General features: G+C 41.8%; 2 protein-coding genes across 5 annotated transcripts in view; one reads left to right on the forward strand and one right to left on the reverse strand.

Annotated features, from left to right (window-relative positions):
- The window catches only part of tmem117 (transmembrane protein 117), a 46,827-nt gene that overhangs the window by 18,481 nt on the left and 11,697 nt on the right, over positions 1-16,649 (reverse strand). For both annotated transcript variants that reach the window (XM_026175368.2, XM_026175369.2), the window contains exon 3: positions 8,201-8,333. In XM_026175368.2, the coding sequence (XP_026031153.1) occupies positions 8,201-8,333 (133 nt within the window). The remainder of the gene's footprint in view (positions 1-8,200; positions 8,334-16,649) is intronic.
- On the forward strand, positions 12,361-16,013 carry LOC113026505 (P2Y purinoceptor 1-like). Of its 3 annotated transcripts, XR_013910087.1 has the most exons (3): positions 13,748-14,125; positions 14,213-14,391; positions 14,478-14,618. XR_013910087.1 is itself a non-coding variant. In XM_026175373.2 (2 exons), exons 1-2 carry the CDS (start codon positions 12,584-12,586, stop codon positions 15,464-15,466), a joined length of 1,035 nt encoding a protein of 344 aa, XP_026031158.1. In that variant the 5' UTR covers positions 12,361-12,583; the 3' UTR covers positions 15,467-16,013. The 3 variants fall into 3 exon arrangements, 2 of the variants coding, with proteins under 2 accessions (XP_026031158.1, XP_080159945.1); XM_026175373.2 differs by lacking the exons at positions 13,748-14,125; positions 14,213-14,391 and adding an exon at positions 12,361-12,629 and having other exon boundaries at positions 14,478-16,013; XM_080303819.1 differs by lacking the exon at positions 14,213-14,391 and having other exon boundaries at positions 13,692-13,888; positions 14,478-16,013.

The raw sequence follows: 16,649 nt of genomic DNA on the forward strand, positions 1-16,649 counted from the left end.
TGATCCCCATGGGGAAATTACTTGTTTTTCTCTGCATTTGACCCATTCACTCAGTGAAGCAGTGGGCAGCCCACTAAGCAGGCGCCCGGGGAGCAGTGTGTAGGGACGGTACCTTGCTCAGGGGTACCTCAGGGTAGCCGTTAAGTGGATTCGAACCGCCGACCTTCCGATCATGGGGCGACCACTTTACCTACTGAGCTATCCCTGCCCCACGTCTAATTCAAATCAATTTGATTTATATAGCACCATTTCGTATCAACAAACACATCAAAGTGCTTTCTGTTGTAAGTTAAAGACCCCACAATAGTAGATAAGCAAATTATAAACCACAACAATCACATGACCCCCTATGATCAAAGACTTGGCAACTGTGGGAAGGAAAAACTACCTTTTAACAGGAAGAATCCTCCAGGACAGCGGTCCCCAACCCCCGGACCGGTTGTTGTCATGGTACCGGGCTGCGAGAGCTGAGGCTCGGGTGTGAAATTCATGGTTTTCAGCTTTATTTTTTTTTAAATCGTTTTTATCGTTAACTTGGTTTCCCTGGGTCTTTTCCCGTTTGTGATGAATAAATCTTCTTTTCTTTGGTACCGGTTCTGGTTTTATTTTGTTGTATTTATCCGGCTGGTCTGTGAAAATATTGGGGTTGGGGACTGCTGCTCCAGGAGATCAAGGCTTTATGGGTTCGGGGTAAGAGCATCAATTTATCATCTTTTGGGTTAAATAATATTGACTTTTGTCAAAGTAATGCTGGCAGCCAGATTTTTCTTTGCCATTAGCCTGTGTTAATTTGTTTATTTGCATTTCAATTAAATACTGCTAAGCAAGTATTTAAATATTTTTTACTTTCAGTTCAGATGCTGTGGCCTCATCTAGGGAGTGATAACATCTATAGCAAGTCATAGTGCAGTTTTTTGAATTATAATGTCCAGTTAGAATTTCCCAGGGCCTTCGGTTATTTGCCATTTCATTATATTAGCACACGAACATTATTAAAATCATTATGTATCGCCCAAGCCAGAGGTACGTGTTTTCCCAAGATAATGCATCGGAACCTCCTTTTAGAACTGTGGCCACATAAAACCACACGAATGTGCCACGTAACGAGACTCTCAGGAATAGTGTGGCTCTGTGCAGGGGCTTTAAATATGTATACCAATAAAAGTCTTTCCTCTACTGTTATGGCTTTTCCATTTCATCAGCAATCTGCAATGCAGCATTGTGCCCAACCCTCACACTGCGCACCGTCTTCCTTGATATATTTAATAAAAAAAAAAATAAAAAAAAGGTTTATGATTTTATTTTATTTTAATCAAATATGCCAAGTGAGAGCAGCTATGATGGTTAAGGGTATAAAACAGCATGCTGAGAGAGCTTTCACTACTCTGAGTCATCACATGCCCTCAATTTCTATTAATTTTTTCAATGTCCGCTTGGACGTATACATAAGCCCTCACACTGGCTTTTATAAACTTGTTTTCTCTTTTGGACAGGCAGTGATTTAGTGACTGTAACAACCGAGTGACCTCTTCTGCCCCGTAAAGACTGGACTCCCTCAGAACATTAAATTGCGACCTTGGCTGGCTCCACATTAAAATGCATTGCCCGTCTCCTCCTTCTGCACTACAGTACACAAGGCTGTATTTACAGTATACAACGGTGAGCAGCAGTGGTTACCAGGAAGCATAAAGCTGTCAATATTGACTCTCTTCACTATCACTACACCGTCTCCCAAGGCAACTTAAAATCTCAATCTCAATTTGTCACTCACCCATTGTATTAAACTGGCTGAAGATTGAGTCCTATAGTCTTTGCCATTCCCTTGGCTCAAGATTGGGAGTAAATATCAGTGAGCAATATCATAGACAGTATCTGGCTCTTCTACTCATCAGTTTTCTATTAGGACAGAAGAGTCCACAACTAGGTGCATGTGTATTTTACCACCAAATGCATTTACAGGCACTTCAAAGTCTTAACAATAAAACATAAAATTTTTAAACAACACATTTAAACATTTAATGTACATGAGGGACATTTGGTTAAAAGCAAATGACAAAAGGTGCTACAGACTTTACGCAGGGTTCTTTCTTTAACTTCTTTATTTCTCATGTGATGATTTCCCGGTGACATCGACAGCTCTTTGTGGATTTGTCACTAATCCCAAGCCTTTGCCACTAACGTCGACACAAACAAAGTGGCCTTATTCACAGTACCATAACAAATACAAGAGCAGGAATCCCAGTTTATTTTTAAACTTAAGATTTTCAGGCTGATTGCACTGTGCAGTCATAAAGTTGATATTCTGTGTTTGGACAACCTTTTTTTTTGTTCTTCATCAGTGACAATATTTAGATTTTTAAGTTCATAAAGGTTCATAAATCAAAAGTAGATCCATCTTAGTTCAACTTAAGGGCACATCTGAAATCAACAAAGGTAGTGAAAAACATTCAGAAAACCCTGTATAGATGTAAACCTAAAGATTTTGCTTAGTATTGTTTTATTCTGTGCTATGTGTGGCATTTGGAAATGCCAGGGAATGTTTTATGAATTGCTTTTATTGAAAAATTGACCAAAAATGTAATAGCAACACAGCACGTAAAGTTTTATGTTGTTGTTTTGTTGTTGTTGTTGTTGTTGTTTTTTTGCACCAATCGACCGGCCAGGCAAAAGAATCTGCCGATTTCCAGTATTCCCAGCCCATAATGGTGACTGGCCAGTCACTCTCACATATGTCCGATTATGCCCCAGTTCATTTCATGAATGCACAACAGAGCCTGATAATTCAGTGATACAATGGCTTGTTTTAGCTATTTACCAATATATTGGTACTGAAATAAATAAATTAACATTTAAAAAGTAAAGAGCAGACAAGAGAAACACCCTTTTATTGCGTTATGAGTAATGATGTGGCATAGTTTGTTTACCAGAAAGCGACACGTGTTTGGATCACCACAAACAAAGCAACCATCTGATCATGACAGAGTCTGCCAGAGCGTATTGTTTTTGTGACAATAAAACAAGATTATTTTTAAGCAGCGTTGTTATATTATGTCAGTAAGGACTCATAAATACCTAAACATAACAAATGTTAGGGAAATCTATTCAGTGTCACCCTGTTTTGTGGGTCTCGAAGAAAAAAAAACATATCAGCCAATGTCAGATTTTTAAATGACCACATCCATATTAGTCTTGAGTACATAAAAGAAAGGACTTCTTTACGTTAGTAAAGATGTTTTCAATTCTAAAACAACTGACAGAGCCTCAGATATTTGAGCCCTAGTGAGGACTGCCCCCTTGGTGGTGATGGTCCTGACGGTTGTCAACCCACTATTGATCGTGTGAATCGCTATATGACCCAAGGTACGAATAAAGTCGTGATCATTACTGTCACCAGGCCCAAGGTGTGGAACATCTGCAAGACATCCCCCCTGACCCCCCATCACGTGAGCTATTGAGATCGCCTGAGGCAAGGTGAGAGTGGGGAGTTAAGATACCTGGGAAGGGATCTCAGGACTGCATTGTAGGTGGCTGACAGCTGATGTTGTAAAGCACCACCTCTGTTCAACAATGCTCGTTCGCAGTGGATGCAGATGACCTCTAAGTCTTGATCTGTCTTCTAGGTCCAAAATGAGAACATTGGCATCCTCTAAAAAGAGTCCTTTCTCCTTGAAATGCAAGGGTGCAGCTGAGTCTTGTACCGTTGAGGTGTGGAGTGGCTGTTTCATTCATAATCAGTGGACCTCATGTCTTAGTACAATTTCCTTACCCACCTTTCATTTACGTATATCTACATATTACATTTCTAGATATCTACATATCTAAATCATCTACATATTACAGTACATGTCTGTCTGTACTATAATATAAATAATACAACTATAGTGCCCAGCTGGCACGCACCTCTTTAGAACTGTCTTTATGACGAAGTATGACGACAACCTCAGCCACCGCTGACGCTCCAGGGAAACCGCACGTTAATGTAGTCAGAGAGAAAACGACAGTTTGATATAGCACCCAGACTGTGTTTAGAGATATTCTGAGCAAAGATAAAACAACTCTGAAGGGAAACGCTTTACAATAACTAAACACTTCATAAATACACAGTAATGACTCAGATAGCAACGTGAAACGCGTGTGTAGGAGTGTGAAACAAAACAGGAGGAGCTCTTAGAATGTACATGTAGGTGTAGGTAAAGGCAATCAATCCAAAGATATTCACTGTGATTTGCAAACTGTAAATGAGTTTCAATATTAAGACGTAAGAGTAAAGTATTTTGGACAACCTCTAAAACACTGAGCCATATCGAATATTAATCAGCATGCCGATCTAAGACTAACAAATTGTTATTTTCATCACACTTTAATCTGCCAATTATTTTCCCACTGAACGAAAGGATCTCTAAAAGGCACCAAAAAAAGTGATGATCACATTTTCAATGTTTTTGTGCCTTTGTAACGTCTTTCTGCTTTGATTTTATGCTCCATATATGCCATAAATCCCCAAATCACAAGGAAACAATTCAAATCAATGGTTCCAAATCAATCAGCTCTATAACAACAGCATGAAGTAACAATATAGTGTTAATATTTGCAGGGAAATAAATTCAGAAAGGAGAAAGAAATGAAGCATCTTAACCCTTTTCATAACACGAGTTCAGGAATTATTTAAAAAAAAAAAATACTACAAAGTGAGAAAATATAAACCTCTTTCTAGCGCATCATTAAGTATAGGGCAGTTCATTGAACCCGCTGTATCATAGGCAACACAAAGTCTCACACTGCAAGCAACAGGAGGTATCCGCGTACCAGAACTGTTTATTTAGCCTTTTGTCTGTGGTATTACCCCAGCTTAGTGCCAGACAAGCAAACAGACGGTCGAGGGGGACTTGCATGCATGCGACACAAAGGATCATGGTAAACCAAACAAATAAACTTATAGTGGCGTCTTATCTCACAGTAGTCAAATGTCACATCCAACCCTCTCCGCTCCTCGCTGAAGATATCCGTCCACTGCAAACCTCCCCCTATCCATTGCTCCACAATTCAATTGCTTAGCTTACACCCCCTCCTGCCCCGACAGCCCGGCATTCATCCATCTACCTCTGTGTTGGATAAGGAAGAAAAGAAATATAGATGTCATTTTTCAGCTTTAGCCTCCCCCACCGCCCATCCCACTCTAACTCGGTTTCAGATCTAACTTCCAGGCTTCCCCGCTTTTCTTCCACCTCTGGATACTTTACCTTCCCCCTTCCTCTAAATTAGTCATGATTAATGTGTGCGCCACGCATTGGGCCGTCTTAATTAAATAACACCATCTAATTAGGGACTGATTTCGGCTGGTAATGGTGCCGTAAGATGGCGAATGGGATTGCGCGGCGTGACAGAACATTCATGAAGCCCGTCAAACTCCCTGGGTGGTCACACTCCCCTGGTTTCGCACAAACAGCCCCCCCGCCTCCACCCTCCCCTAATCTGACAGTTACATTAAAATGCAAATAGCCCAGATGTGAGGGGTTCGGTAACAAGTGTAGATTACAGCTCCCAGGGAGCCACGGTGGATGAAGCCTTTTCCTGATGTGACATAAGCCAGGTAACAGGTTGATCGCTGTTGACCTACAAGTGGCTGTTTAAATATTGGCTAACATGCAGTTGGACGTGCAAGATTACACAGTCTGGAAACCTCTTTCAGCTGAGTGATAACAGCACTGATGAATCCATTGTACATGACTAATCATGGCTAAATACTTGTCATCCAAAAAAAAAAAAGAAAAAGAAAATATGATATGCCATCTCTTATCAGCGAAGGTTTGGCATCCTGATGGCACAGTTTATCTTTTTATTTATTTATTTTTTCCTTGCAGATTTGTAACTGGATTTAATTAAATCAAGCTCAAGACCAACTGAAAGGTCAAAGAAAATTAAAGCATATTAATGAGCGCAGGGCATGGCCAGCATACAGCATCAGGTCAGCGAGCCAACACCCCTCCACACATACACGCACATACTCAGACACCCAATTCAACGCACACACACACCCCTACTAACTTGAGGGAGGTGCAAGACGTGAACAATATGGGGTGTGTGTGCGTGTGTGAGTGCGGGCCAAACCCCTGTCTGGCCACCAGAAAAGCATCCCCTGCAGTGCAGCAACATGGCAAGATGTCAAAGCTGGAAAACCCCGTGCCTGCTCATAGAGGTAATGATCCCTCACAGGAGCTGCTTCTTTCAGTATAAATAAATAAGGTAAAGCAGCGTTCGTCCTCACAGGAGGGGCAGCTGCAGCCACAAAGGGATATTGTACTTTTCCTCTGGGCTGTGGCAAGAGAGAAAAAACTCCAACGGTCTCGCTGCAGGAGGAGGGAAGCGCTTTGAGGAGTGAAAGGAGGCGATGCAAATAGGGTTTTGGACACAGATCAAAAGACTTAAGTTTCACTGCATCATCAGGGCTGAAGCACTTCTCCCACTGCCCGCCACGCTTCTTCCCTCCCTCCCTCCGTCACCTTTTTTTCGCTCACGTTGCTGCATACATTGCTATTACAGCCCAGAGCCCGGTTTTCTGAGGGAGCGTCCTGGCGGAGTGTGAACATTGCTCTTACATGTCGGTCTTGAACAGAGATGTGAACACTAATGGTTTTTGGCAGGGCCCGGGTCCTTGGTGGACACACTGTTGGAGCCGAAAGAAAACAAGCGAGGGATAGAGGGACAGGAGGGGGGCGGGTGGGAGCAAGTGCAGAAAATAAATAAATTAATAAATAAAAAATGAAAGGAGAAAAAAAAACTGAGCAGGTGTCTTGGCAGCGGCGGCCTAACTCGCTTTACAACAGCACCATCTGTCTTCACCAGTAGAGCTTTACAGCCCCCCACTAACTGCTGTAACTCTCCACACATCCAAAGCAAACAGGGATGGGTTTTAGTGTAATTGCTTAATTGGCCGTTACAGCTGCCATTTTTACTTATCTATTTATTTTTCATACGTAGACAACTGATGAATTTGATGCATGAACAGATTGTGTAACTTGCACATGTTAAATGTAAATGATAAGTTACGCCTCTGGAAGCGTCTGAACATGTCATTATTTCTCCCCCATCACTATTATCCAGATGTCATTTTAACACTGTTCTAAAATGCAGTGACAGAGTAAAAAACTAAAGCCCCCCCCCTCCTCTATGATTCAAGACTGAAATGTTAAAATAAGGGTCATCTCTGTGACAGATGGACTCGGCAGAACTGCGAGGGGAACTTTTCCCTGAGCAAGCAGCATTCGACATCTCAGCAGACCCCCCTTCCCAGACCTCCTCTGGCCCTTTTGCTAGGCCGTCCACTTCCCGTCTCTCGGCCAGCGAGACACAGAACAAGATGGATGCCGGTGCCACAGTGCCGGCCGGCGTGACAGATGGGCCGATTATACAAACTCATCCCTCTGGCCATAGAAAAACACCACACCTTGCCTATAGCTAATAGCCTTCATCTGCCTGCACCTCATGGATAGCTCAAGCTCCTTGTTAATATGGAAAAGCAGTGCTGTATAGACACACAACAGCCTTGGCCTTCCCTTCGTGACAGCTTGTACCTGAAAAGACAGCTGCCACACTTTCTTTCTTTCTTTTAACAGGCCAAACAGATAAAATGGTAAATCACCTTGCTGCGACCTCGTGTCTGGCTGGCTGGCCCGCTTCAAGGGCGTGTTTTCCTTCATCTAGATGGCCACATTGCAAATGCAATAAACTGATTTCTGTCACGGGCTTGATGTGTGGGTGTGGGAGCTCTGCTATGGTTTCTCAGCAGGAAAGCTGGTGCAGCAGTAGCTAAAAACACGAGACCCCAGACTGAGTGACACGGGGAAAAAAAACAAAAACAAACAAACAACATTTTGGTTTTAAGCCAGAGAGATGTCAAGAACACATTAAAAAAATAAATAAATAAAAGTCAAGATCGTGGGAGAATAAGTGCAGGTGCTAAAGGTGATCTTTCAGGATTAACCACCCTCCACTTTGTCTGCCCTCACCTGAGATTTAAAGTCAGGGCTGATTAATCAGACCGGTATCGAGTCTCTATTCAGGCAAGACATTTAGATCAATCACAGCAGCCAAAGGGGAGCATACAATGGCCCTAACAAATGGGAAGCACAGAATGAGGAGGTAAGGAGGGTGGGGGTAGGAAGGAGCAGAGAGAGAGAAAGAGAGAGATTGAACGTCTTACTTCATGCTCCCAGCCATCAGCAGGAAAAGGTTGTAGATGTGTGAGAAGATGAAGAGGAAGAGGATGGTGCTGAAGAACATGGTCATCCAGGAGCCATGATCCTCGCGGAACATTTTCAGGCGCAGGTATCGACCTAAAGGGAGCACGACAAGGACACTGCCGTCAGTGGCGCTTCAAACAGCATGTCAACCCGCTAACACGTATGGCCGCGAAAATGGGGATAAAAGTAAATTAATTAGTCGGAGATCAATAATGTCCTCCACAGCCAGACACGTGCCCTTTACACAGTGAAATTAAGATTAAAGACCAGTTAGAGGCGTCACTTCTAGCGCCCTGAAGTAAGGGCCTTTTCCTGCCCGGTTTCAGGATGTCGTTATATCTGCTGACGATGCCAGCGATGGATGTCTGCTTGTGTTTCATGACGCTTACAGTTTAGAGAAATTATTCAGACATTTGTGACCCGTGGTGTTTTGTTTTAAATACAGTCCTGGCTTTGAATCAAATTATGGTAAAATACCTTTCTGGCAGAGTATAAGATTGATTCAGATACGCAGCCTTCTGCACAGAACACATAATCAAAGAAAGCTGGTGGCAGGACTCAACACAACTCTGAAGGTTATTTTGTACACTAGTAAAACTACAGCTATTTTGGCTTTTGTAATATGACTCCTGTTTAATATATTTACACCTTAAAGTCACACTTGGTGGTTAGAGTGGGATGAAAAGGCATTTATTTTGTAAGTAAGATGATGGGAAAATAGCAAGTGTGAAGCAAAGACACGCATAACTTAACTGCACAACACCTGTCAAAGTCCTCGAACTACAACCCAAAAGTGCTCACACAACAGAAGCAATCTGTTTTGCACATTTAGTGTGCTTCTTCCTACCACCTGGGTCAAATTGACTCTTTAACTAAATAGATGACACTTAAATATACTAGGAGATTCCCAAAAGATTTTACATTGCAGATTTATAAAATCGGAATAATCACAGAAGAAATTCATGAAAAGGATCATTTTGTTTGACTCTTGACGATCTCAACGAAGGTATTAGCAGGCTAGCTCGGGAGAGCGTGTCATCTTCTAATCGCAGCGCTGATGGCTTGAAGTGTCCTTGGAGAACGACACCTTACAAGGTGGCTTGCTGCCTTTAGCGTCTGAGTGAGAATGGAATAGATGAGTGAGAGGCCAATTACAAAGCACTTTGGATAAAAGTGCTAGGAAAATGCAAGCAATTTTGTTTTTGGCAGCTCTGCTTGAAATATCCATATAAATATTAGCTAATAGAGAGGACATACCTCCATGCCATTGCAATTAGCAGTATTGAAAATCTGATTTTCAATAATCAATTCCAACTGAAATGTGCTCATTAAGGGCTTTTTCCTGGCTCAGAATGGACAGGTTGGAGAGGGGGGGGGCGGTGACTGAGCACGAAAACACAATTAATCCCCACAAAGTCAAATACATCAGTGTGTGTTGCCTTATTTGACAGAAAAGTAAACATATCCTGTTACTTCTGTCCCTTTCACTTACAATGCAAGTAAAATAAACCCAGTTAACAAATAACTGTATTACGATGCAGGTGATGTGAGAGATCCGTGAAGAATGTCTTTATTAAAAAAAAAAAACTAAACAAAACACAGTTTAGCACACTGACTGAACATTGATTTTCTGTTACAAACAGTTAGACCACAGGCATATAAAACATGGATCCAGCTTTCAGGTCAATGCAAAAGTGCCTTACATCTGCACTTCATCTGCAGGCCATTAGATGGCGATACCTGTGGTTGCAAAAAGACTTGCAGTCCTATACAAGCCTCTGAGGAAACAGCTTTCTGACTTGAACTCTGTAAACACTTTTATAATGAGTTCAGTGCTCAGTCACTAGTTTTTGGGTTACGCTGAATAAAAAATTAAGTCTATTTTATAAATCTGTCCCTGCTATGTTTCAAAGTGGAGGATTATCACTGGTGTGAAACCATCCTCTAAAAGCTAACAACTTGTGATTGTCATTAGCAAGTCACAAGCCACAAACCAACGATTGAGGTTTTCAATGTCAGACCTGCTCACATCCCATCACATAGATCTTTTTTGCAACCTAGATGGCGATAGGACACGCTTCCTGGATTTAAAAAATGGGACTTCAGAAACCAATGGGTGGCGTCACAGCAGCTGTGTCCATCTTTTACAGGGAGCCAAGTTGTGACATACCGATGACATTACTAGACCGTCATCTGATTAACTTTCTGAGCTCCACCCAAAGTTGCAGGAGCTCTTATACAACCAAACTAAGTAGCAGCTGCCATCACGAGGAAGCTGAATTAAATATTTAAAAAAATTGTGAAGTGCCCCTTTAAATTAAACAGCAATTCCAAGAAAACTTCAAAGCATCTGACAGTCAGTGTCCCCAACCATCAGCTGCTTCAAGGTAACTCTGCTGAGTCTTAATTAAGGAATCCTGGATGAGTAAGCTTGGCTATAGTAGTCCATTTCCACTGTTTATAACAGTATGTGCACACACACACACACACACACACACACACACACACACACACACACACACACACACACACACACTCTCTCTGCTTCATCTCTGTGAGCTGTGATCCAGTGCCAGAAGCGGCCATCTTCCCAGGAACAACTCTTTGTTTTCCTCTCCTCGAGCTCAGTCAGCGTCCCTTTGAGTTACAGCTCCCCGAAGAGCTCATTGTGTTTGTGTTCACAAGCGCGCACACACAAACACAGCCAGAGAGAGACAGCAAAGCAGAATGCTCCATTTATTTTCCCATTACAGCCTGGCTGGTTTACTCTTGAATAGTTTTACATGCTGTTCGATCTCTGCTTGCTCACTGTCAGTTTTTTCTACTGTGCGTATAAAAAAAACCCCAAGAGGTTGACATTCCAAAGGAGTGGAAGGGGCGCTGAGATAAGGAGAGAAAGAAAAAAAGTGAGGTTATAATGAATGAAAATCCTGCAGAAAATGAATTATATATATATATATATATATATATATATATATATATATATATATATATATATATATATATATATATATATATATATAATAAAATTATCTTGCTGGATTAGTGAAAGCTTTGATTATTGATTGCAAGTACTGCAGAGAATAGAAAGCTGAAAGTTCTCCTGATAACATTATTCCTCCTCAATTTTTGAGGGGTGTGAGGGAGCGGTTGAAGCAAAAGCAAAGTGGCCTGGTGTGAGGCCACACCATACGTCTTTTTGTCTGTGGTATTTCAGGGCTCATCACAGTTGCATAATTGAATTGACTTGCATGGGTGAACTTAATTGCCTCCGGTGCCACTGAGTCCTCGCTTAGATGTAGATGCACAGTGCGCATCGGCACATCTGACTTTTAAAGCAGCGCGCTGAGCCATCGAACACGGGGTCCTCTCATTGCCTGTATGGGCAGGATTGAACTCGGGGGTGATTCAAGGCTATTCAGCCAAGCCTTTTGAGTCACTGCAACTCCCCACCGTGGAGGATCCCGATAAGGCGTGATTCATGAGCAATGTCTACTGCAAGGCTCGGCCCGGCTGGGGACAACAACAACAACAACACCACACATTGACAAGAAAGCCACACACATAAACACAAAATTAACTAAAGAAAAAAAGATAGACAGAGAGAAACGGGGACACTTTGCATGTCTGTAAATCACAGTGCAAACACACAGACATTACATTCTGATCCCCGTTACGTTTATAGTGTCGTTCTTCTGAAACTGTTACTAAAGTGCCCAAATTCCCTCAAGTCGTTTCTATCTAAATCAATGATGCAGCTCTGTCTCCATCTACTGGCGACGATTTGACACTGCACATAACCGTCTTCATAGCACGTTTACCAAGGTAAAAAATAAAGCGTAAAATATGGCAGAATCTTTGGGACATAAAACATTACACCAGTATTTTGTGCTTTATTTTTCATTACAAATAGGCGCATCATCTACTATTAGCCATCATCTGACAGTTTCCTTCCTAAGTCATTTCTATTAAATGCTAAATCTGTGTCTGCAGGGTCCTCTCTGTCTTTATGGTCTCCAGTCTCCACCTCTATTTGATATTTCGGGGAAGTGCTCGGGTTACAAAATCATAATCCACTCACAGGTCACACAGACAGTAAACACTAACAGAAGTCAGCAATCAATCATCCACTGGCACACGTGGACAAGCAATTACGCCTGATATTTAAACAGTACTTCTGTTTAATCCTCTTTTTGTTGTGTTGTGCGGATGTACAGATACACAGACACACACACACAGCACAGCACAGATAAAGCAGCAGCGCACCGATAGCTCCAGTCACATGGGAAACAAACAATTGGTGGTGAAGCATTGAAGCCAGCTTGAGATGTGATCCCTCCATCATGACACAGCTCTTAAAAAGGGACAGTACAGCACCAAGTAAAGAAGGTAAGATCAAATCTCAACTTCAAATACTTTCATTAGTTAGTTTATTGTAAATGAACCTATAAAACTTAACATTAAGCTTCTGAGTGAAAAGTAGTTGTTGACATAATTAGTAAATGGTAAATGGAGCAGTACTTATATAGTGCCCTGCAATTTAATCCAAGCACTCAGGAGCAAAAGAAGATTCCCAGTTTGATTCTGGAAGGAGAAACAAATTCTTTTTTTTTTTGGTTTTTCAAATTAAACATGCAAAGCTTCCTGCTGTGGAAACAATTTATTACTTACATGTACAGTATACCAGTGTGACGAATGTTTCACTGTCATTTACGCATTTTAAATAACCAAAGCAGACATTTTTCTGTTCTCCCTTTCAGAGGGTGCTAAGATGTGAATTATTAAAGGTCTGCTCACCTGAGCAAAATGAATGTTTGATCTCTGATTAAGTGCAAACATCGGCCGACATGGTGGAGGGAACAGATCAACAGTCCCCTCAGGTTTCATTGCTCACAGCAGACAATCAAGCACTCACTTCCTGGACACACTGGTGATGCTCAGAGATTATAGAGACAGTAGTGTAAATACAGAGAGCCCTGAGAGAGAGTGGGGAAACATCTTACTTTAAGTACTCAGCAGAGTCAGTGAAACAAATGAAAACATCTGACTTGGGGGGAAAAAAAAAACTATTGAATACAAAAATGCAGTATTTTGAATGCAGTCTTAAAATACAGAATAAGAATGACATAAAACATTAAAGTGTGTCCATGTAAATATAGTGCTAGAATGAGGCAAGAGGGGCAACACCATTTCTTGACCATTAACATCGATTTCAAAGGCTACAAGAAGATTTCAAGAACCCCACTGCTGTACCTGGAAAACCACAATTTTACATTTGTGAACACACAAAATGCGATTTCATGAGATGAGATTCAGTTTGATGCAAAAACACACTGTAGAATAGAGACGGATATTAATAATAACTCATTTTTAAATGCAAAGTGGTCTATAAACAGGGGTGCACATAAGTGGTCTGCATGCGCGCCTGCGCTGTCAAGATAAAAGACGTGCACCAGATAAGAAGTTGCAACGCGCGTTTGCGTACATAAGATTTTCTGCAGGAGGACAAACATTTGTTTAGAACTCTTAAAGATGTCGAAGAAGCTCCTTTAAGCAATTACTTTGGTGTTCCTCCACCTCCAAAGAGATGTCAGAAGGAGTCCGAACCGCAAAAGAAGCGCGTATTCTCGGAAAAGTGGTTGCAGGAGGTGAGCTGGCTTCAAACCAATGATGAACACACAGAGATGTGGTGCAGAATATGCCGTAAAAATCCCACTCTAGCGGACAAAAACAGTGCCTTTTATATGTATGCAAACGCGCGTTGCAACTTCTTATCTGGTGCGCGTCTTTTATTTTGACAGCGCATGCGCACCTGCGGACCACTTATCTGCACCCCGTCTATAAACACATAGAGAGTGAAAAGAAGTAAAGAAGAGTGCATCATGGTAAGACCCAAACAGCCTATTGCAATGCAAAATTAAAATATGGTATCTTGTTAATTAATCAACTTTTTTCCTATAACACAAATGCAGGCTTATCAGACTTTGGTTGGATCTAGTTTCACATCAAACAGATGTGTGAGCTGTCTCCAATTTGTCACCAACTTCTCAGCAATAGAGCAAATTACTCGTCAAATGTCCAAACATTCATATGACAGACAAAGCAGCTCTAAGGCTACGTTCGGTAAATTAGACATCCAACTATCCTCATGGTAATGTTGACCACTCACATTAGTTTAAGCCAACCTTTCAAAACTACTGTAGTAAAAACTAACAACTTCCTGTCCTTAAATCCCAGACGAGCTTCTCGTGTTCCTGAACCAGTCAACAGAATTCTGCAACCATTTTGAGGACAGCTATTGGTATTGCTACATCGTGCTGGTGCTCTTTGCTTTCACTGTTCCGGTGGGACTGCTGGGAAACCTAGTAGTGCTCATCAACCACACCTGCTTTAGGAAAACCTCAAGCTCCAGCAACATTTTCCTGCTTAACCTGACTCTGTGTGACTCGGGGTGGATCCTCACACTGCCCTTCTCCCTCTACATTACCTTGAGGAGGCCCCACATCACAAACATACAGATCTTCTGTCAGTTCAAGAAGTCCTTCTTCAACATCAACATATATGGCAGCATCCTCTTCCTGACTCTAATCAGTTTCGACCGCTTCGTTGGCACAGTGCACCCGATCAGTTCTCTTCGTTGGTGGAATGCGGGTAAAGCCAAACTGTGCTCCTTCTGCGTGTGGGTGCTGGTCGTCCTTAGCTCCATTCCTGACTTATTTCTAACTTTTTCTATTCAGCCCACAGAAAATGTCACTGTGTGTGTGGACCAGATCCAGGATCCTTTTTACTATGTCAGAACAGCCATCATTATCAGAACAACAATAGGCTTCCTGCTGCCGTTCACTGTCATGCTTGCTTTTTACACCATGACGGTTCGAGTTTTGAGGCGTCTCCCAAGAGGTCAAAGCAACCGAGCGAGAGGAAAGCCCCTGCATCTCCTTACTGCCGCCATACTCGTCTTTGTGGTCTCCTTTCTGCCCTACCACACTATGGCCACCACCATGGTATTCATGAGGATTTCTAACCTGGTGACCCCCTCCAACACCAATGTACTCTATGCTTGCTATGAGTTTTCTGAAGCCATGTGCAGTGTAAGCAGCTGCCTGGACCCAGTGCTGTATATTCTGGCAGGTGAACAATTCCAGAGGAAGTTCCTGGCATGGAAAAGAGGCCAATACAGGAGGTTCTGCTGCAGAGCCAGCAGGAGGATTGGGGTAATTGAGTGATTTGCTGGAGACAGTTTATGGCTAGTTACCTTAACTTGCCTTGGTTCAAATAAGGTCCTGGCATGGTACTAGGATAATGTTGGCGCTATGCATTCCTTTGCAGACCCAGTCATTTAGAGCCAGTGGCAAAAATATATAGAACAACCTTAGTGGCAATTATGGCCTAATGGCCCCCAGAGGATACAAAGCATAACAACCAGGTCTGTAGTATAGTAGCACTAAGTGTTAAAAACAATGTATAGTCAACACACTATCTCCAGTTCAAACAATCAGCACTTTACCATAAGCGCCTCCACAAATGGACAAAAGTGCTAGAGCAAGAATCCAGCTTCCCTGTTGCTACAGTGCCAGTGGCAGATATGATATAATAGTATAATTATCCTGGCCTGTCTGCTACTGAATCTACTGTGTAAGAGGAATGAAAAAGTATAGTGCTGTGACTGACCATCTGGGATCAATGCAACAACACAGCAAGATTGCATTATTGTCTATTCTATATTACATAAACATATGGTTAAGATGAAAATAAATCAGATTAATCAATAAATCTTCTGTGGTCTTATCCTTGTTTGTGCATTGAAGCTGTGCCTATTAAAATCTGTGCACAGCTAACGTCACACTCACTGATAACACAAGCTTGAGTTTTGCTTATATAATGTATGAGAGTCATACAGGTGACAAATTATTTTCCAAAGACCTGAATAAAAGGTTCTTTAAGTACCTCATCCTCCAAGACCGTTGGCAAATAATAGCACAATCTATTTTGTGTCCACAGAATTTCTTAATATTACTAGTGTGCCAAGTCTAAATCACTGGCTTAAGGATATTATACCACGACCAAGTCTTTCAATTTTCCTTTACTTTAAGCAGATTTTATTTGTTGCTTTACATCAAAGTATTTCAGTTTCCTTGTTTTGGTGGCAGTGAGTCTTTTACTCATAACAAATTCACCAATGTGGAAGTTTTCCACATTGGTGAATTTGGCCACAACTTCCCTGTTGGCAACACGGAATGCCACAAACACAACAACCAGCTGATCCGAGCAGAGGTGGGCAGAGTGTAAACAGGTAATCCACGACTTGCTGTGACAATAAAACAAGATTATTTTTAAACTGCATTGTCATATTACATTATGATAGTAAGAACTCTGTAACTGCGCATAACAAAAAATACCGAAATCTGT

This window comes from Astatotilapia calliptera, chromosome 7 (assembly GCF_964374335.1).
Source record: "Astatotilapia calliptera chromosome 7, fAstCal68.1, whole genome shotgun sequence".
Lineage (NCBI taxonomy): Eukaryota > Metazoa > Chordata > Actinopteri > Cichliformes > Cichlidae > Astatotilapia > Astatotilapia calliptera.

Bases quoted from the DNA above. Each gene is read 5' to 3' on its own strand.
- LOC113026505 (XM_080303819.1), top strand. From the start codon at position 13,828: ATGTCAGAAGGAGTCCGAACCGCAAAAGAAGCGCGTATTCTCGGAAAA. The intron at 13,889-14,477 runs GTGAGCTGGCTT...CTTAAATCCCAG, and splicing joins CGGAAAAGTGGTTGCAGGAG to ACGAGCTTCTCGTGTTCCTG.